Source organism: Cyclopterus lumpus, chromosome 2 (genome assembly GCF_009769545.1).
Source record: "Cyclopterus lumpus isolate fCycLum1 chromosome 2, fCycLum1.pri, whole genome shotgun sequence".
NCBI lineage: Eukaryota > Metazoa > Chordata > Actinopteri > Perciformes > Cyclopteridae > Cyclopterus > Cyclopterus lumpus.
In genome coordinates, this window is record NC_046967.1 from 7,231,452 (window position 1) to 7,253,032 (window position 21,581).

Here is a 21,581-nt window from a genome sequence, read left to right on the forward strand (position 1 = left end):
TCTTATCTTAAGAACTGAAGAAATGGTTGTTTGCTGCTTATCGCCAATTTCTTCATACTTTTACATATCAAACTGACACACTTTCCCTCTCTGCGTCCTGACCGGACGTGTTCAGACATATGTAATGAGCTGATCAGTGTTTTCTCCGGGCGCAGAGCCAGAGAGCGCACACTCCTAACCTGCTTTACCTCCCGGCATTACAGTGCACAGAGGCACATTGTACCCGCCGAGCGTTGTTTGTTTGCTTTGGGTCGTGTGTGTAGGAGAGCACAGGAATGTGTGGGCAGATGAAGATCTGTGTGAGGGGTCGGTGTGGCATAGTGCAGAGACAAAACCTCACCGATAAAGGGAGATGGGTTTTCTGGGATGAGGCGGCACGAACACTCCCAAACTAACTGTGTAAACAGGACAGGCGGTTAATTAGGGTTTGGTCCTACCGATGCATTTGGCAAACAGATGCCTCGTCTCCCACCGGAGACGCCACTCAAAATGTCACTCAGCTTGCAGCAGCTTCATTTGCTATTAGCTGACAAACAGTCCGGGGAGGACAACATTGCCGGGGGGGGGGGGGGGGGGGGGAAGAGGGGTCACTTCTGTTCTGCTGGCAACAGAAGTGGCTTCTTTTTCCTTTTGTTTTGCCACCAGCCATCCGGACGAGTTAGCGAGCTTTAAAACATTTAATTCAAACTGTTAAGAGGGGTCACTTCTGTTCTGCTGGCAACAGAAGTGGCTTCTTTTTCCTTTTGTTTTGCCACCAGCCATCCGGACGAGTTAGCGAGCTTTAAAACATTTAATTCAAACTGTTAAGAGGGGTCACTTCTGTTCTGCTGGCAACAGAAGTGGCTTCTTTTTCCTTTTGTTTTGCCACCAGCCATCCGGACGAGTTAGCGAGCTTTAAAACATTTAATTCAAACTGTTAACATGTCTGATTGTTGCACGTTCTCTCGTTGACAGCATCGAGACGGCTTTCAGGGCCACAGGTGTTTCCACTCAATGGGTGACCGTGTCGACTGGAGACTTTCAGCTGAATGTCTCCGTGGTGGAAAGGTAACTTCCATAAATGGTCGGCATGGATGATAAACACAGATGACGTCACCATGCCCTTGCGTAGCTTGACAAGCTGTTGCACTCTGCTTTGTTTCCGTTGACAAACTGCGTGCAATTCCGGACATTCTTGTTGTTCACGCCCTGTAAAAAGGTCTATTGGTACAAGCTGGCCGAGATGAGTAGAGGAACCGGGGGTGAAGAAATGGTTGTAACGCTCTTACGGGCAGGATATCTTCTCAGACAGGGTGAGAGGGACTGTTTAGGGATTTCCTGTGTGCCCCTTTAAAAAAAAAGGAGCAGGAAAGTCTAACTCTGAATCAGCGGTAGAGGAGCAACGGTACTTGCACAAGAAAACACACCAGAGGAAAAAAGTAATCCGGATTATGTGATTAATGTTGGCCCAACACTTGCAGAAACTTCTTAAATGCAGGACTTCAAACTGCGAACATGCAACACTCAGCACTAACGAGTCTGCGACACAAACACCAAAAGATCTTGTGGTTCTGCAACTCATCGGCCAATCAGAAACTACACATGAAAACAGTGTGATTAATGATTAAAAATGAAGTGTGTTTAATCTCAAAGTAACATCACGATATTAGCGAATATAACCACACAAGCAAATATTAGCGAGGTTTTGGTGTTCAGTGGCAAATAACGAGGGTCCAATATGTTCACCTTGTCTAATCTCCGCGAGCCTAGAAATACTGCCATGGGAAACAGAGGCACAACTAGATAAAGTGTGTTACTGGCTCCATGTAGGGCTCTCCATAATGCTAATTGTATGCATGTATTGTATGTAACAGATTAACGTTGGTGTTGGTGTAGGTCACGCATTAAGAAGAAAACACAGACGAGGTGTTGTAGAAAGTAGATTGGTGTTTTAGGACGGTAAGTCACAGACAACACGACATCAGCCTATTGATCCCACAGCAGGTTGAAAATAAAGATAACCCTTAGTGAGCAGGTGAGCCAGCAACATTATCAATCAAAGCTTTACAGCCGCTATCAGACTGGGCAGATCTCTGGGTCAATTACGTAGTTGGCAATGCCTCAAAGATAAATACTATCTGCTGCGTGTCACACCTCTGACCGGTATTAATCATTATTTCTGTGAGAGATTAAGCAATGAGCGGAAGGGGGGATAATTACGGGGGAACTGCGGCCTGGGCTCTAAAGAAAGCCGTTCCCTCGGCAACGTATATACCATGCATCTCGGTTAAAGGACAGATTGTTATTCATAACCATTCACAAAAATCATTTGATAAAAAGTCTGGATATATCTGTCGCTAATCAAGTCCCACACCAAAGCCCTGTGCTAGAAAGCTGTTTTTTACTTCACTTTTACTTCCATGGCATTGTGACCTACAGGATACTTGATTAGATTTGCAATTCAGCTCTTGTGCTGCGCAATGGAGCAAATGCAACTGAGCCTTGCACTCAAACACAAACTGTATCCCCACTCTGAAATAGATGAATGAGATCAATTTGGCTTCGTCTCGTCTTATTGGCCAGAGGCCACGCATTCCCAACCGAGGATTTATAGAGCGCTGCCTAACCGTAACAAATGGACCAATCACAGTCGAGGATGGATTACCTCCTTACCCCCGATTTGTCCGTTGTTACATCTACATTCGGTTGGTGAGTTGTAATGCAAATCAAAAGACCAGGGGATCTCTACACAGGACGTTTTATTTAAAGTGTGTTCTGGGCACACACATGCCGCCCTTTAGTCCGGAGGGAAGATGTTGTGCAACGCAGCGAGAGGGGGGAGGTGGAGGTGTGTGAGGGGGGTGGGACTCGTCTCTCGGGCCTGGAAGCGATGCCAATCTGCGGTTTTAACACTCTACCGAACCACCGTGCACTTGTTTCACCGGCGATATTATCTAACCTCGCGACTCTTGACTAGATTTTGTGCAAAGGCCCCAGTGTGCTGTGAGAAAAGACGGACCCTATTCAACGGACAAAGGGACCATTCAGGTGCCGTGGCATTCTGGATAGCACAAGGCCTCACCTTCGCAGGCGGAGACCGCGAGGGGTAACATTTCACTTTCTCTTAGCCGAGGGGAAAAGGTCAATACCCCCAAGGGGGCCGGCCCCCTCTCTCTCTCTCTCTCACACACACACACACACACACACACACACACACACACACATTCATTCACTCATTCACTCACTCACTCACTCACTCACTCACTCACTCACTCACTCACTCACTCACTCACTCACTCACTCACTCACTCACTCCCTCCTCTGCTGCACCGCAGGACTCATCCACCTCAGAGAAACGGGGTTGACTCCAGTTACAGAGTGATCTCACAGCAAGAGTGAGACACAGATTAAAAAGAACCTACGTCCTACATTCATAATTACAGTTTCTGGCTCGATGATATTCCATTAGCAACGCGCCAGGTTCTCATTTATACCTCTTTTTTTTCCAACCAAAACGTCTCATTCACAGGAGAAACTAACTGGGGCTGCAGACGTAGGAAACAAACAAGGGTGTAGACGGATTTGTGCTGCGAGTAGCTTTTGTTTGACTTGGAGCGACTATGTGGTTAGAATGCCCGTTTTTCAACCAGGGGCTTGGCAGTTCAATCCCCGCCCTAGTCGATGTGTCCTTGAGCAAGACACTTAACCCTGAATTGCTCCCCGTAGCTGTGTCTACGGTATATAATAAAACACGTAAAGTGTCTTTGAGTATCTTGAAAAGCGCTATATAAATTAAATGGATGTATAAACAACAGAGTGAGATCCTAGCTGAGCTTTTTTTATTGAATGTATTTTGGACGGATCAGAGTTCTTTCTGCTTTCTTGACTTGTTAAGTCAGAGGATGAAACAACCAGAAAAGTTTTCTCTGCGCTGGTTTTCATTACATAAACTGTAATAAACTGATTTTAAATCCTGCACTCACGCCACAGTTGAGCCAAATGGCTTTATTTTGTTGTTTGGTTTTTCTAGTTCTTCTGTGATGTTTTTGACAAACGCACTTTTGGTAAGCAGGTGTGTTGGCGTCCGGCCGACTTACGGAACATGGTGTTGAACTGCTGCGGGTTGAGGTTCCACTTCCCCCAGGGCGTCTTGTGACCCTTGGACTGGGCGTAGTGGGCGTGGTTGAACTCGGGCTCCGTCCCGAACGAATCCAGCACCCGCAGCATGCACCTATGACGTCACACAAAGGGAAGAGTTTTAATGGCTGCTCCGCCCCAGACAGCGTGCACAATGAGTAACTTGAGTTCAACATGGATTATTTGCTTAGAATCTTGTGAAACCAATGAAACCTGCAAAAAACCTTATAAATCATCTCCGTACATTATTATTATGTGCTTGAAGAATGAACTTAGAGCTTTTTCCCCCACAACATAGCGTTGGTCCCAGTTACCTTCACAGTAGTCCAAGAAACAAGTATCAGGTGATATCATTTTAGACTTATTTAAACTACGCCTGCTAGAAACTCAACTAAGGTGTTCCTTGTCAGATAGTCTGATAGTGCTGCATGGCAGGTAGATCAACATGGAGGTGTTTCATCTGAGCTGTTGGTGAAACAGAAGTTAAAGAAGATAGAAATGTGTATTAAACCTGTTGAAGATTTTCACCACGACATCTGGAAACGGATGTGTTTTTTGTGTATATTCATTAATTCAACCTTTATCTGTACACAAGGGATTATTGAGGGGATGGCATCGAGTCAATTACAAAAAAAAAATTATATATATATATAAGCTATTTTTCAGATTGTGGAAATAATTTGATGGATAAATTAGTTTATTAGGATGTAAAATGAAGTAATTTTAAAAATAAGTACTTGCAATTTGTATCAACAACAAAGATGAACCGCTTTTACATCGTTTTATGTTGTTAATAAAAATATGTTGGAAGATTGTTCAAACAAAGATATGCGTTTCCATTCTATCACGTTTCTGTCTAATTTGAGTTATGACCGATGTCAAAAGTAACGTCTTTCATAATGTGTGCAGCGACACAAAATCATTGTGTACGATACACAGAATGAAAACAGATCCGGGTGTGACCATGACAACACAAACGACACCTCGACACAGCTCCTTGGCTCAACTCCCGTGGAGGAGTGAGACTGTGAATGAACAACATGGCTCACTCAAAAGGTCAAGGCGCAGGATTAAGTTGACCAGAGAGGGAACCGCTCGCCCGTGACCTTCAACCCCTCTGCTGTGCATTCACTGATCCGCTCATTGTTCCTCACTCATCTTTTCTAGATGCTGGTTGAATCCCTGTCCTTCCTTCACTAGCTACATTTTTGACGATTAGGAAGAGACATGAAAAAAATGAAAGTTAATATCAAGCTGTCCCTCCATCTCACCCGATTAATCCAAATGTTTCCACTGATATGGATCTCCTAAAATTAAATAATTGATAAGCCATCTTGAGCCAAAGTGACAACTTTGGGTCGAGTTACCAGGTGTGACCAGACGTTCATATGCACACGAACACACACACACACACACACACACACGCACACACACACACACACACACACGCAGCTAAAAACTCCCTCCTCTCTTTTAATGATCGTCTCTGCCCGGGTAGATGCTGTGCAGCTGGCTGTGTGAACTGCAAAAGGCCCTGAGAGAGCAGCAAGCCGGGAAACACATCCATCACGAAGCAACTTTAGACTGAAAGCGGAACAAAAACAACAACAACACGGCCACATGCCATCTCCACTAGCTCCAGAGAGCGAGAGAACAAGCCTATCCTCAACAGATGGCGCCGTAACGGGATGTAAACATGGCTGCAGTGAGTCGGCCCAACAAGTCACGCTCGATGCAAAGCCACAATCCAGCTGGGCTGAGTGGGGGTGTTGTCGTCTAAGTAGAAGTGGGATTTTTACGGTAATGCGATTCACCTAAAGTGATCCCAAATGAATCATGTATCACATCAATAGCTCACTCTCCCTCTCTCTAAAATGAAATGGTCCCATATTGGTGATTAGGAAACGCTGACATCATCATGGGGATTTCTGTTTTACATGAATCTACCTGGGGGTTTGTTTTATGTTGGAAAAGCCCCGAGGCTAAACAACAGCTGCACGATAAAACAGACATATGAATTAATGATGTGTCTTATAAAAGCAGAGTTTGGTTCCAAATAAAACTTCAGATATACGGCTATTATTTTACTGCGATTGTAATCTTGCTAATAACATCTGATTATTCAGTTACTCTTGGATTACATGTCCAATGTGTTCCACTTAACAGTCTTCAACCTGATTTATAACTCTTTTCAAGCAATAAATAATTTGGGTAATAATACGCTTGATAAGCTTACATGTTTGATCAACTGATTTATCTCTGAACCAACATGACCGGCAAACATTAGCATGTCTGGTTAACTAGACACTACGGTCAAAGCATAATTTCCTTAGCATTTAAATAGCTATATTTTGATTTATTATGTGGTGATACATTTTTGACAGACACACATCGGCTGATAAAAGAAAGCTAATAAAATTGACAGCGGGCCGAAGATAGAAGTCTTCCCTCTGAAACCCATTGTTTTAATAATGGCCACACATTTTCTGTGATAAATCCACCGCTGTTGTCGTGTTGTTGTTGTTGTTGTTGTTATGATGGAAAGCTCGACAGGCTTAGTGGATGAACTATTACCACAATTTTCTGCCAAAACTGTCTGCACAATATCGGCGTTTGCATCCCACTGTGTGGTTTGCAAAGTCCCAGGATCTCCAAAGAGAGTTGTTGCCTCGTCCACCGACACCAAGGACTCACACCGAGCAATAAACACAGACAGTGTTTGTCAAGATTCGTCAACACCAAATAAAGAACTGGTCCTGTACACCGGCACATTTCCCGCAGCATCGCTGATGCAGATGAGAGCGCGTCACCTGATTGGGTTATCGGATGAAGGGATTAAATAAAACAGAACAAAAGGGCAACATTGGCTCAGATACGACGCTGTAAAACGGATAGCCAGAAGACTGGGCCAATAACAAAACACGTTGCTTTGTCCTCCAAACACGGAGCGTAAACCTAAGAAAAAGGAGAACAATAATGACAGCGTTTATTGCTCTGGGTCTGATATGCAAACAAATATGCCGTGTTCTTTCCATTACATATCTTTCCTCTGCCTTCCTGTGTGATAAATAAAGTCAACAGAAAAGGGATTCTCAGACCACAGAGGCAAAGAATATATATATATATATATATATATATATATATATATATATATATATATATATATATATATATATATATATATATTTTTTTTAAAGGAGGCCTCAGTAGAAGCCGCTTTTGGCAGAAGGGTGACGCGGGGAAACTGACACAATGTGTCGGTCCTGTTTCACAAAGCACAGCGACAATAACTGCTTTGACATGCAAGTGTTCAATAATGGGAGATATAATGCGCGTGGAAAGGAAACAGCATCTGGACCGTAATTAGGCCTGAGGCGGAATCAATTTCCTCCGGGGCACAAAAGGGAGCGGATGCAGTTCGGGGTGTTATGTCGCAGACAAACAAAACCTGGTGACAAGCAGGAGGAACCAGCGGGGCCATTAGTGCCCCCAGACTTATTGTTCCCTCTCTTTTCCTGTCAGTCGGCACCGATGAGAGCTTGTTCAACAAAAAAAAAAAACACCAGACCAGAAGGCCTCATTCACAGTCCTCTGCGGAGCAATCGGGAAGAGAATGGAGTGGAAACGTCGCAATGGGAAGCTGCATGTGTGAGGGAAGCTGTTGGCAGTGGCAGCGCGAGGTCTGACAACAAAGGAACAAACTGCTGAAATTAATTTGGAGATTAATGGAAGGCCAACAAACAGGATGTAGCAGACAGTTACAGATCAAGAGAATTAACTGGCTCAAGCAGAGCTGCGCAAAAAAAGACGGCTGTAGAAAACTGGTTGTCTGGATAAATAAAGATGAACATTAAATCTTATTATTATTAGGTATTTTTCAATGACATTACAATGTCATGAGAAAAGTATCAGCAAACGGATTGAAAGGCAGCTCATTTGCTTCATCGGGACTGTGTGTGTTTGCTCATGCTGCCATCATATTCTGATTCAAATGTGGTCGAAATCCCGAACAGTGCTTGGACGTTTGTGACATCACCTTTTTAAAAGACAAAAGCAGGAGCCTCTCGTGTGACTGCGAGAGATTCCTGTGGCCACGTAGGAAGCAGCAGGATGGATGCCCATGTACTTACTGGTAGTGGACCCAGGAAGGTCCCAGCGTCTTCTTGAACTGGGTGAGGCCCACGATGTCGATGTAGATGAGCTCGACCACCTTGTCGCCCTGGGTCGGGCAGCTGGACTTGTTCCCCATGACCTTGCGCATGATCCTGGGGGCACGTAAATACTATCAAAGTCCTGTTGGACGTTATCAACTGTTCCCAACCAGAAAAAAACAACTGCAAATATTTGACAAATAAAACCATCTGCCTCATTTGTTTACCCTCAGTCAAATAACCATAGGCAAATACTGCCAATGGTAAACATGACGTGTTTTTACTTTACAGCATTTCTTCCTTCTCAGACATTTTCTATATCTGATCTAATGCATCTGTTGTGCAGATGGACATCTGGATACACAACAATCCTTAGAAGTATTACTTGCTCTGGCTGTTTGGGCTTATAAAAGCAAGCTGAAAGAACATCGCGGCACTGTGTGTACTGACTCTTTGAGCTCGGCCAGGGAGGCTGAGATGCGGACGTCGTGGCCCAAGAGGTACAGCGTTGTTATGAGGTCACTCCACTGGACCAGCTCGCCCAACGGGCCGCCGCTGAAGGCGTTCTCTGCTATTTTGAAGCCCGACTCCTTGGTCAGCAGGCCCAAGTGCACCAGGATCTGATGGAAGGGAGAAGTGAAGAATTAAACTAGTGACACTCAAGAAAACACATTTCATACTAGTCCTGGCTAGTAGAAAATGCCTAGTTTCTTATTAGAAAAGACTTAAACATCGGGGTGTAAGAAACATATGTATCCTTGTGTATTTGGGATACGTGGTTGCTGGGGGGGAAACACAGTATTCCACAGCGGGAGTCGGAAGTAATAGCCAGCTTTGTCTGAAGTGGCCGACGCATTTTTCATTGTTGACAGTCGGCCCCAGAGCAGCACACTAGTAGTCCTGGATTAATATGTGCGGATTATTATCCAAAAAGGGATTAGCGTCTGAAACAAAAGGCCTCACTTTAAAAGCCTTTGTTTAATTACGGGCCGAATTAGAGAAATTGCCGGGGGAGGGGAAACTGAGACGCAGAGAAGTAAAGGAAGGAGAGGTGAGAAGCCGCGAGTAGATGGATGATGCCTCTCGCCCTCCCTGCTTTGTTTAAGAGGGACGCAGCTTTTCATCAGCACCAAGGTGTCGCAGGAATGCGATGTGAATTATTCACGAGGCCAAGCGGAACGCGTGGAGTGCATTATTCAGGGCCGGGAGCTGTTACCAGCTTTGGACGCGATAGAATATCCGTGTCAGTCCTTTCCCACCACCATAACGTCACCGAGCAGTAGTGGTTCCAGTCCACAAGTGTGAATAAAGAGTGTGTGAGTGTGTGTGTGTACCTTCAACAGGCTGACAGCTTAGGGGAGGTGTTTTTAGAGAGCTCTTGAAATGTTTATAGTCCTCTCCTCTTTAGGAGGATATACATTTGAGCTAATTACTTTCATTCATGTTCAGTTGTGAAATAATTTCCCACCTTCTTCCTCCGGCGCCTGGCCAGGTTCTGCTTGGAGGCCAGCGAGCGGACGGCGCCGACCCACGGCTCGGCCATGCGCTGGATTCTCAGCATCATCCAGCGGAACTCCTCGCGCTGTGACATCACGCGGTACAGCTCCTCGAAACTGGTCCGGACCTCCGCCTGCACACGGCGAGAAAGCAGTGAATTAAGGAGGCAAACGTGGCATGATTAACTCTCATGTGTTACCACCCGAGATTGACAGGTGGATTGTTTACAGATGAATGGGTGGAGGAATGAACGTTGGCGGTTTGATGTGATGCACAATTTCTCAGCCTCTGTGTCCTATTTATCTAAGAAGCCTATCTCCAATCATTGAAGCTGGAGTTCAAGTAATTGTGTTGAGGTGATAATAACAAAGAAAAGAAAAGTACACTTTTATTTATCCCCGTCGGGAAATAACCACCGTAAGCTAACAGAGCCGTTCGCAGAGGAATTTATATTTGCCATCTCTCCTGAGAGCAAGGTGTCAAAGAAAAGTTCACATAGGGAATCTTTAGTCAGTCATATGATACATGGTATAGCTCATATCAATAGGAAGGCTTTATAGCGGAAAGGTGACAAGAAGAGGAGATGAGGACAGTAAACAAGGAGAGGAGAGTAAACTAAGACAGGAGATGAGACGAGGAGAGGAGACAAAGATAGGAGAGCAAATAAGGAGGGGGAAGTAGAGAAGAAGAGGAAAGGAGAATAAACAAGGAAAGGAGAGAAGAGGACAATAAACATGAAAGTGAGGAGAAGAGAGTAGAGGAACATTTAAAAATGTTCTGAACAGTAGGATACAATAAATGATACTGTGTCCTCATGTCAAAAAAAAAAAACTACCATGTGTAACTGGAAGTCAAAGTGCACCCCACTGTTAAAAATCATCTGAATACCCCACGGAGCAGTATGACAGCATAAACATCAGTTATGGAAATGCGGGGACTCGTGCAGCTGGAAAAAGAAGACGGCTGAGCAGTGAACGAGCGAGCGATGCCATTACCAGCTGCTAAAGTGGCTGAAACAAGGCAGTAGCGGGGCATTACCGTCTCTCATCACGACAGGAAATCACTTGCGTGGACTGGACCTATTAAAATCTGGGCCGCGAATTAAAATCTCCCAAAGCCTGTCAAATGGCGTCTCCCCACCATAGAGGGCTCAGCGCTGTTGATGCATCCAGTGAGGGGATGAAGAGTGCTTAATATTGATTCACCCGCGGCGGAAGGAAGGGCGTGTGTGCGTGTGTGTGTGTGTGTGTTTTTATTCGACGAGCGCCGATACTGTGGACCTCTTGCGTGCAGGCCCCGGCGGCCTGGAGAGGCGCTCTGAGTGAGCAGGGACGGAAGATCATTACTCCAGATTTGTCCCGAGGTCCCGTCACTCCCGACTTTGTTCCGAACTGCTGCACTTTTCTTTCTATGCTATTGAGGCACATTGACACTGTGGATCAGCCTCAGTCATATGAATAAAGAAAGAAAATCTGCACATTAGAAAGCGCCGTTTCTTCAAATCAAACGTCCTATTTAATGGGGGTTTGTGTGTTGTTTTCTTCGGTGGCGTCAGGATGATGGAGTGGGACTTAACAATTTAAAAATGTATGCTAATGGGGGGCTCGCTGTCACAAGGTCTAAGTCCGCACACGCACGCACGCAAACCCCTTTGAAATGAATACATGCAAGCCACGTGGACCACGACACTTGAAATTCTGAATCTTTTTTAAAAAACAAACAGCGTAGTAGCGTAGAGAGCCCTTGCAAAAGAGCGCTGGTTGAAGTGTTGACAGCTGTTTGCTCACCTGTCCCCTCCGGTCCAATTCTTCGTCCAGGGTCCTTGTCCTCCAGGGAAGGCGGGGACACCAGTTCTCCACCTGTCAAATAAAGATAAAAACAAATACGTTTTTCAGTTTTTGCAAAACCACACCACGGAGGTGCCCTGGATATTGCACACAAGAAAAAAAAAAAAAAAAAAAAAAAAAAAAAAATATATATATATATATATATATATATATATATTGACACAGGACGCCATTGGGGGAAAGGAACAGTACAAGTCTTAACGTGTCTCTCTCAGACGCTGTGTTGACTTGCCTACAGTCTCTCGCTCTATGTATATATGTGTGTGTGTGTGTGTGTGTCTGATAAAACTACGCTGCAAGCCATTTCGTGGCTAAAGGAGCAACCGCAAAAAATCCTCAGTAAATATTATCCATTGACCTCTAGACGCAAACAAGGGGAAGCTATACATTACTTCACCAGGCAAATGGTGAGAGGAGAGGAAAGAAGGAAATAAAGGAAAGGAGAGAAAACAAGGAAAGGAGAGCAGAGGGGACAAAGAGACAGGAAATAGAAACCAGAGTAAAGAGGACAGGAGAGGAGACAAGGAGAGGAGAGTAAACAAGGACAGGAAAGGTTAAGGGTTCAAGGCTCCTTCGCCGTGCCTCCTGCCTCCTGCCGTGGCCCTGCTAATGCCCCTCTTCTCTACCTCCTTCTGTTTACATGGAACGTGGTTATCTGGATTGTGGTCCATGCCTACTACTCATTATTCATACATTTCTGTCATATTCATTGAATGTGATGTAACTCTTTAACACTGTTCACATGACATCTATTGCTTCTGTCCATCCGGGGAGAGGGATCCTCCTCTGTTGCTCTCAACAACAAGAGGAGAAGAGGGAACTTAAGGAGAGGAGAGTAACAATAAGTGGAGATGATCCAGCAAGGAGGTGAGAAGTCAAGGACAGGAGAGTAAACAACAGGAGAGGCGAAGAAAGGAGAAGGGGAGGGACCCGTCTCACTGTGATTACATGTGATGTAAAGTAAGTGCCCTTCTCTTCCTCAATGACTGATTCTCTGCCTCAGCCACAAGAGAGGAAAAGGGAGGTGTGTGTGTGTTTCTCCAGAGACACGAGAGGTGCGTTTATTTTCCTCGCTGCGCTGAACTTCTGCCTCCGTCATCCATCACGACGCACTGCCCTCTCCGACTTGCCTCTCTGCGAGGTTAATGTGCCGAGTGGACCACTATGAGTTATACGCTATGAGTTATACGCGGCAACGGGTGTGCACCATCCGGCGCATGTGTGTGTGCTCACGCTCATAGCCGCGGCGGACGGAGAGACCGGTCGCAGTCGCCTCGACATGGAAATATAGATTGCCATGGCGACCGGGAGGCATCACGTGACCGGGAGAGCGGAGGCTGAGGGCTGTTGGATTAACAGGGTGGAGAAGACGCATCCTTTTCCGAATCTCCTGCTTTTTGTTCCTGTAAAGTACCCGTGTTCCGTAAACACCGGATGGACACGAGCAGAGAAAGAAGCGGTTTCTCTCCTAATGGGTTTTGCTGTAACTTCTGCTCTCCGTGCGCTCTCTTTAGTTCACTGCGATGCTTTCAGCTCACATGCAATATTCATAACAGGATACTGACCTTCCCGGCGCTGAAGTCACGACTGAAATTTGACTTTTAATTTGATGAAAAACAGCCGGATATTAGTGGAGGATGCTCATGTGAATCGGCACACGACGAGGCGGACGGTGAAGATGGGAATCTTTGAAATGTTACATCACGGTTGCGTCTTCCGAGAAGTGGAGCCGTGTGCGTCAGAAGACTGAAGAGAATAGTTGGTCGTTTGGGGGAAACATCTAAAAAATGTTTCATGCAGGAACTTGTTCCTTTTAAACCGTAGTTCCCACGTGAAAGCTCTCGCAATAAGGGTCTGTGGATCATCTGGAGAGTTGTTTTTCTTTCTGAGCAAGAAGAGAAATAGGCATTTCTTGATTTGGCGGCCTGGTCTGGCGAAGACCAAATCATGCAAAATTAAAAGTTTCAAAGCGTCCCTTGAAGGAACACAAGCCTCTATATGTTAGCACTCGTCAATAATACACGATTCCTCCCCCGGCTGAATTTCCCCCTGTTTGCCAGAGATATGTAGAGACGACGCCCGGGTGGCCAAGTCACTCCACATCTTCCCTTGGAGGCTGAAAACTTGTTCCTCTCCCTTGTTCTCTCTCTCTCTCATTGCCTCTTCCTCCTACACCATCCTCCTCAACGCACACTCTAATTTGCTCTCATTAAAAATGGAAAAAATGAAATCCCCTTCACCTCGCTGCTTATTTTTAGCACTTTCGTTCTTCGATGATTGTTAAGAAGGAATGTAGTCAGAGCGCTCAGGCTCTGGGCTTTACTCTCGCATCGGAGTGGAATCATTCAAAAATGCTGGATGAAGATGTTCTATGTCTTTCTCCTCTGGTCCATAGAGCAAAACTACTGAGCCACACTGTTTAGCGGCCGGCATGTCTCTTCATGACTATGAACACACACACGTAGTTTATCTAAACGACTGTTTACTGTGCTGGCTCCTCAATGGTGGAATGAGCTCCCCATTGACATCAGGACAGCAGAAAGTCTCTAGACCAGGGGTGGGCAAACTGTTTGGCTCAGGGGCCACATTGACTTTTAAAATTTGACAGACGGGCCGGGCCAGTATCAGATGGATGGAGAGCAGGGGTGTTTGTAGGGCTAAGCCCCCCCTTACTTGGAATCCTGTCACCCTGGTGAATGTGTGCGCACATTTTTCTTGGGGCCCCGGATATCCATTGTTTCTGACAGTTCATAGATTGGTTCAATCAGAGTGTGATTTTGCTCTGTAGTTTTGCTTCATTCAGTATATGATAACACAAGAGACCGAATTTCAGGGTCATAGTGATATTTTATGCTCATTTGGACACTATCACTGAGATAAAGATGAACTAGTTCAGTGTCAAATATACCATTCAATGGAAAAAAACATTATAATAATCTATATTAATGCAAAGAATAGAGAGATGTCGATAGTTATTTCTTGTATTTCGAATTCAATCGTTCACACTCGCTCAATGGAGACGGTTTCTAACTTCCCTTTCATTTGCCTCAAGTAAACCTGAATGTAAGCAGGTAACACTCGTTAACAACTACAGACCGACACATTCTGTAACTACCTGGACTTACAGGTAAACCTGAATGTAAGCGGGTAAAACTCGTTAACAACTACCGACAGCCACATTCTGTAGCCCCCCTAAAATAGGCCTAACGACGCCCCTGATGGAGTGTTTGTGTGAACCAATATGAATTACAAGTAAAAGCCAATAACTAAAAAGTAAAGAAACCATTTCAGTGGAACAGTGTTGTTGGTCCAGGGCGGTGCAGTCCCGTGGGTTTGATGTGTGTTCGTTATGCCGAGGAAAAATACTCCGGACTACTGCAGCTGTTAATTTTACAACTCTAAAACTATTATGAACTGGACTCGCCAGCAGAAAGCACGGCACGCAGCGCTGTGACGCTTCTCCGTTCCCGACTTGAGTTTCCTGAAGCACGATGACGGCAACAGACCAGCATCGATGTTCCTTAATGCTCATTTATTGCTCAGCGCTCTTTCAGGCTGTTTGTGTGCGCCTCTCCTGCAGCAGAAAGCGTGACGGCGCTCTTTAACCTGCCGTGTGCACACGCAGCCCCGAGGGTACGAAGCGTTACAGCGGTAATTTATAATTCATAATACGCGGATCCGGCCCGCGGGCCGTAGTTTGCCCACCCTTGCTCTAGACCTTCCGTCGCAAACTAAAAACACATCTTTTATACCATTGACTATAGGGAAGGTAGCGCCGTAGTAGCACTTTAGTAGCACTTAAGTAGCACTTAAATGTCTCTTACTGATGGCACTTTGTAGTTTAACTTCATTGAAGAAATTGTACTTTCTCGATTCTTGTTGTTTCGAGTTTGTACTCATGGTTTAATGCACTTATTGTAAGTCGCATTGGATAAAAGCGTCAGCTAAATGACATGTAATGTAATGTAACAATCTTTGGCATCTGAGAGCCACAGACAGGCTATGAAAAGCATTGAGATACAGGCTGAAACACTGTTGGTTTTGGACATTTGCGTCAGTATGTTAATTTGCATTTCTTTTTACAGTTTATATGGAAAATCGCCTAGATTATGCATTATATTTGATTATATTGACTGCATCCTCTTTTACCATTCCTACCAGGGTGTGATCAGTAAAAATGTCTTTTCTCCATTTGTTGAGATTTACTATCCACATTTACAATGAACACACACACACACACACACACACACAGGGCTCACCTCGCTGAGGTAGATGAAGAAGGAGCAGGTGGATCCGTCTACGCCGTAGTTGCCGTAGCAGGAGTCCGTGCGCCACATTTCCCTCATCCACTGAGGAAGAGGACATGTGAGTTAATAGCAGCCAAATGTATTTCATCAGCTGTATATGTGTATACATATATAAATACAGTATATAAAAGTGTTTGGGCAAGCTGTGTTGCTCGGAGAATACATAACACAGTTTGGATTTCTAGTTTTCACTCTCCTGGTGGAAACAGTGCAGGCTTGTTTTTCGCGTCTCGGAGGTTAGAGGGGCAGGACTGTGACTTTAAAGAGTCGCTGGCTTTAAATCCCCGGAATCAAATGGAAAGAATCTGGGGCTTGAAAATAAGAGCGAGACTGTGTGCCTTTCGGCGAATACATGTGCAAGTCATCAAGTGGAACTGCTCAGCGTCCAACAGGAAGAGAGGGAGGTTGTTCTGGGAGAGGGAGTGGTGGGGGGCTCTCGTGTGAAAAAAAAACAGCATTTTGGACGAATGAATCTCCCAGAATACATAATAGTAACTAGCTGGAGTAAAGAAGAAGAATGTGCGGCTTGTTGAGCCGCGGACCGACAGCTTCATTCACAGGCCGGAGTACGTCGTGCGTGCTGAGTCACAGTAACCTTAGGGAGCCGAGGAATAAACTCGATTCTGCAGAGCCGTTCGCAGAAAGGAGACCTGGCAGATGGGTTTGGATCCGACTTGCTTGGCATGGCCAAGGCATGAAGATTGCCCTGAATTTGCTTAAACGGTAACCTAAGAGCTCTGGTAAAAATGAGAAAATGGATTTGTCAGATGTTACAAACGGTGTGCTGTGGGTAAAACTGCAGCGGACTAACAGTTAAATATGTTGTTGTTGTTAAAGAAAGACAGGCTTTTGTACAGTTTTTGTGTGTAGAGCAGGCTTTGGCATCGCCCGGCGCCCCGTCGTAATACACTGACAGTATCGGTGGAGGATTGGGACCGGCTGAGCAGATGGTGCGTATGATAGAGGCCCTATCACCTCCTGGGAGACCAGCACACACACACAGAAAAAACACGACCATTGGATAGAAATTGTGCATCCATCCGTGTGTGTTATTTGTGCCTGTGCATGCACCTGTGTCAGTTGCAGAAGTTTAATATTTCTGCACAGGGGCCGTCGCGGTTTGGCAAACTGTTGTTTATACTAGTGGTGTGCTTGCTGTGTCTGACGTGTGTGTGTGTGATCACCTTGACCTTGTCCTCGCAGTGAGGGAAACCCTCCAAAGGCGGCAGCTCGCACTTCTCCTGGGCTCCGTTTAGGAGGTCTGGAGGAAGAGAGAACATCAATAAGGTCAGCTCTCTCTCTCCGGCATCATCACAGCTCACTAACTTACAAAAGAACCTCCAGTAGCTTGTACACAAGCGGCACAAAAAAAAAAGGCTCCTGGCCACAGATATGGAGGTAATTTGGCCCGCTCGATGGCGTCAAATTTCCATATAGCCCGAAAAGGCATTTTAAAGCCGTTACTGCAACGGGGATAGCGTCTGCACGGTGACTGCGATTGTTTTTCTTCTTGGAACTGACAAAATATTGATTTGTCGGTGACATTGACGATCCCCAGAGGATGAACCACATGACTTTGGCGGCCCCTATCTTTCGCGTAGCACCATCATCCAGCCAAACTCATATGTTCAACCAGTCCATCAGCCTCGGCTGTGCTTTGTGTGGGAGGGCGCTGCAGTGGGGTTGCATTTCAGAGTGACAGCCGGAGAGGGCCCATTACTCCGTGGTCGACCACCGGGATCACCTTTGGCTTGGCAAAGTGAACTCGGCGGGAGCAACAACCACAAAAGAGCTGAGAGTCCACGAGGATGCAATCACAGACTTTCTTTCCCTCTGAACCGTTTGCTTTCTGCCGTAATAAAAAATGCCGCGATGTCTTTCCTGCTTTGCCTTCAGTATCCCAGGAAGCCAATATTGGCAGCAGATTAACATTTCCTTCCTACGTAATCACCTTTTTAAGATCCCCATTTTTAGAGACGTTAACGTCATCGCCGCTGACCTTTACGGCCAGGACATACATAATGCATGACTGCAGGCTGTGCAGCGAAAAAGATAAAAGCTAAGCAGCAAACACCAGACTAATGAGTTTGTGGGTGGCGTTGCAGGAGGGTTTGTGTGTGAAGCTAATCAGCACCCAGTGCTGGGGCCGCGTTGATTCAGTTTATTTACACCGAAAAAGCTGCTGCAGTAAACAGATAATTCTACTGGTGAACTTTTTTTCCCTCTCCTGCGAAAAAAAAACCCAACATATTTCACCGTTGCTCTCTGGCTCGGCGCCGCAGCAGAGTGGGTGTGTTTCAGGGAGGAATGACGAGATAAGAAGAGAGGTGGCGGCGTGCCACAGACAACAAAAACAGTGGGTTAGATGAAAGCCACCGACACACAAGTTCACACCCGCTGCTTTTTGCAACCTGCCAAAGACGCTCCGTTACAAAATGAAATGTCACTCTGCGTCGTCTCGACATTTAAAACCACAGCGAGGAGTGTCAGTTAACAGGGGGGTCAAGTTACATGATGCCCGATATCCTCAGCTTTTACCTTTGAGCTCTTAGGACCCCATTCCAGACAATCCTTGGCTCAAACACTGTTATATGTTGTGTATTATTGTTGGTGTATAATGTAAAAACAATCGTGTGCATTAATGTCTCCGTTACTGTCGACACAGATTGATCGTGGCCATCTGCAAGAAAGAAAAGGCAGGAAAAGACCCATCAGTTCGATTTCCATCACACGGGCAGATGACGAGTACATTGGGCGCCGACATCAACCCCGGTCCTGGGTGGACCCCGGTTGCTAGCGCTCAGCAGTGCTGTAATAACCCAACTGAAAACAACCACTTTGAAATGAGCAACAAGGGGCAAGGGTTATTTTCTCTAAGTAGCAGGCCCAACACTCTTTGGTGATTGGTGCAATTTTACTCCCATGTGGGTTCGAGGAGGAAAAGAGCTGGGAGGCCGGTCACAAGATGAACTTGCACGGCACACAACAACAATACAAGCTTCCTATTGTGAGAAGTTGGGCCGGCGTTTCGTAGGTTTCAGTACTTTCATGTTATACGATTGTGAATGTGGAAAAAACACGATTTGTAGCTTGGTGGAGCGCCCACCGCCCACAGTGAGTTACTCTCATCTCATCCTTCAGACGGCCAGTCATCCGGTCGGCTGGCCTAAACAGCCAACCGGTGGGCCCCGTCTTTCCTCCTGTCATTGGGCCAGTCGACCGGCGAGCGCCAAAAGCTGCCAGGCAAATCTTCTCCTCGCTTTAATCAGGCAGGAGAAGCCGCTGCCAAGGAGCGCCTAAATATAGCTCCCTTTCGTAATGGAACGCAGCCGAGGCGGTGCCTTCACACGCTTTAAGGGGACTTTAAGGGACACACAAGGGGCAGGGCACTAAGTGGAAGATTCACAGGTGGATGTAAGGAAGCTAACGGGTCAAAACCACATACGGAGGTATAATGACGTAAAAAAAGACCCATTAAGGAGGGATTTTGAAATGTACTGTAAGGAAAACCACAGGCAGGAAAACACTTCACTCAAAGAGCCTCTCACAGCTCTGAGGTCAGCCGTTAGCCGGCTATTAGCACACCATGCTGGCCATCTGAGAGCCCTTTAACACAGCACCATCTCTGAGCAATCAGGGAAATCACACACAAGGTTATTTCCCCCTCCTCCTCCCTGTGTGTGTCCGTCCAAGTCCATGAGGTAATGTGAAATCTGACATCTCCAGAATAGGATTGAGAACATCTGGTCTACGTTATTCTTTCTCTTGTGCACTTCTCACTTAACCCCTCCACCCCCTTACCCATCTCTCCCACTCTTAATGATTTCATTCTCAGGCAAACAAAACCTTTTCCAGACTCCAAATAAGTATGAGAGTCGGCGCACGAGAGACGCGTTCCGACATGTTTCGTGAACATTTTCGGCGACGAACAAAAGTGTCGCCGTGGTGATTCGTTGTAGCGGAATGCTTGAAAAATAAATCTTTGGGGGGGAAAAATAAAAACGTGTGAAAAGTTCAGCTTTCATCATCTCCTCTGATCCACTGGCTCAGAGACACTAATTTTAGGTGCACTTTGCAAGACGAAGCAGGGGTATCTGCGCGTGTGTGCGTGTATCTCTGCAGCGCCTCATCAATCAGACAGGAGGCCGGCTGGATGATGGACGCCATCCTCTCGGCCACGGAGTGTCAACAACAGGTGGAGAGAAAGTCTGTCCTGTATCTCAAGGCGAGGTCTACTTAGTTTCCCTCTCTCTGCCTTCGTGCCCCACTGAGTCCGACGCAACCACTCAGTGCCACGTGCACGTTCATGTGAACACAGTGACATAATGAATAAACTCTAGTAAATGTCAAAAGTCAAGTTTGTTCCTGTTAACAAGGCAGGCGGGGGACAGCACCATCAAAAGTATGCACTTGCTATTAGCACTTCCTGTTTCGAGTGTAACCGCGAAGGCACAGAAAGCCATCGCTGGATTACTTTGAGAATAATCCTCTTTTTTAAGTTCTCTTCAGTGTCAGGCTAGTTCTGCAGTTATAAAAGGAGCGTCCCCCACCCAATGATTTTTTAGCCTTGCAGTTAGATAACCTACCTACTAAAACCTCCTAACCCTTAAGCAGTCTGTTAGAATCGTGTTCAACTCTGCTGAACCCGATTCTAACAGACTGCTAGTTCTCACTCATACAGACGCACAGTGGTAGCTTTCGGTTTAGTCGTGGTTGTTGGGACAATAAAAACAAATTCTGAGTAACTTCCTTGTCGCCGTTATTGTTTCCCACGAGGAGTAGAGGGGGAGAAGGTGAAAATAGCTCGAAAGGAAGAGAAGAGGAAAGTGTATGTCATCATGTCTGAGAGGGACGGGAGATAAAATGTCATGTGGTTCGATTGTAAACGCACAATACACGGCACCGTTGCAGCTAAACAGTTTCTCTCATGAGTCTCTGTGGCAAGAGCTCGCTGTGCACGTCAGATGAGACCTCCAAACCGCTCGGCTGGGGCCTCGGCCACCTGAAGGCTCGCAGCAGGGGCTTCCCGGTGTGACAGGGGCACGTGTTTGGAGCGGATCAAAACACGCACCGTCTTAACTGAAACCGAGAACCGTTAACAGAACCAAAAACAGCCACATATAGAGAGGTTTCGCTTCCTATGACAGGCTTGACTGTGAAATGGGGAGTTAGTAAATGCTCTGCGTTTTTTAGTACAAACTCACGGGCGCCGCAGTGGTGTGCAGTGATCTAGAGAGGCAGCTTGAGAGCCACGGAGTTGCATAATGCAGGAACCCAAAATATTATCTCACTATCAGGGTTTTTAGCTCAGTGCGAACGCATTCAAACGCATCTTTGCGTTCTACTCTCTGCTCAAGTGTGCCCCCGCCTGCCCTGCCCTGCCCTGTCCTCGCATGTGGATCCTGCTCCTCTCGCCTGAAGAGAAATCAGCTGAATGAATGTAAGCTGCGAGTATGAGAGAGTGTGCGTGTGGAAACGGCTGATAATTGGTAGGAGGAGGCAATGCGGATGATATTCCTACAGGGCCGTGGCTTTAACCAGCACAACAAGAATACTGGCACAGAGTGAAGAGGGGACTATGGAGGAAGGAGGATGGAGTGCAGCAGAGCCATGCAGTATGCAGAGAGCACAGACACAGAGAAGAAGAAGAAGAAAGAGAGAGA

General features: G+C 46.0%; 1 protein-coding gene across 4 annotated transcripts in view; it reads right to left on the reverse strand.

Annotated features, from left to right (window-relative positions):
- mgat5 (alpha-1,6-mannosylglycoprotein 6-beta-N-acetylglucosaminyltransferase) overlaps positions 1–21,581 on the reverse strand; it is a 58,882-nt gene that overhangs the window by 19,620 nt on the left and 17,681 nt on the right. For all 4 annotated transcript variants that reach the window (XM_034554824.1, XM_034554807.1, XM_034554816.1 and 1 more), the window contains 7 exons: positions 17,103–17,179; positions 15,871–15,960; positions 11,552–11,623; positions 9,736–9,897; positions 8,718–8,887; positions 8,247–8,381; positions 4,077–4,210 (listed from right to left, as the gene is read on the reverse strand). In XM_034554824.1, the coding sequence (XP_034410715.1) occupies positions 4,077–4,210; positions 8,247–8,381; positions 8,718–8,887; positions 9,736–9,897; positions 11,552–11,623; positions 15,871–15,960; positions 17,103–17,179 (840 nt within the window). The remainder of the gene's footprint in view (positions 1–4,076; positions 4,211–8,246; positions 8,382–8,717; positions 8,888–9,735; positions 9,898–11,551; positions 11,624–15,870; positions 15,961–17,102; positions 17,180–21,581) is intronic.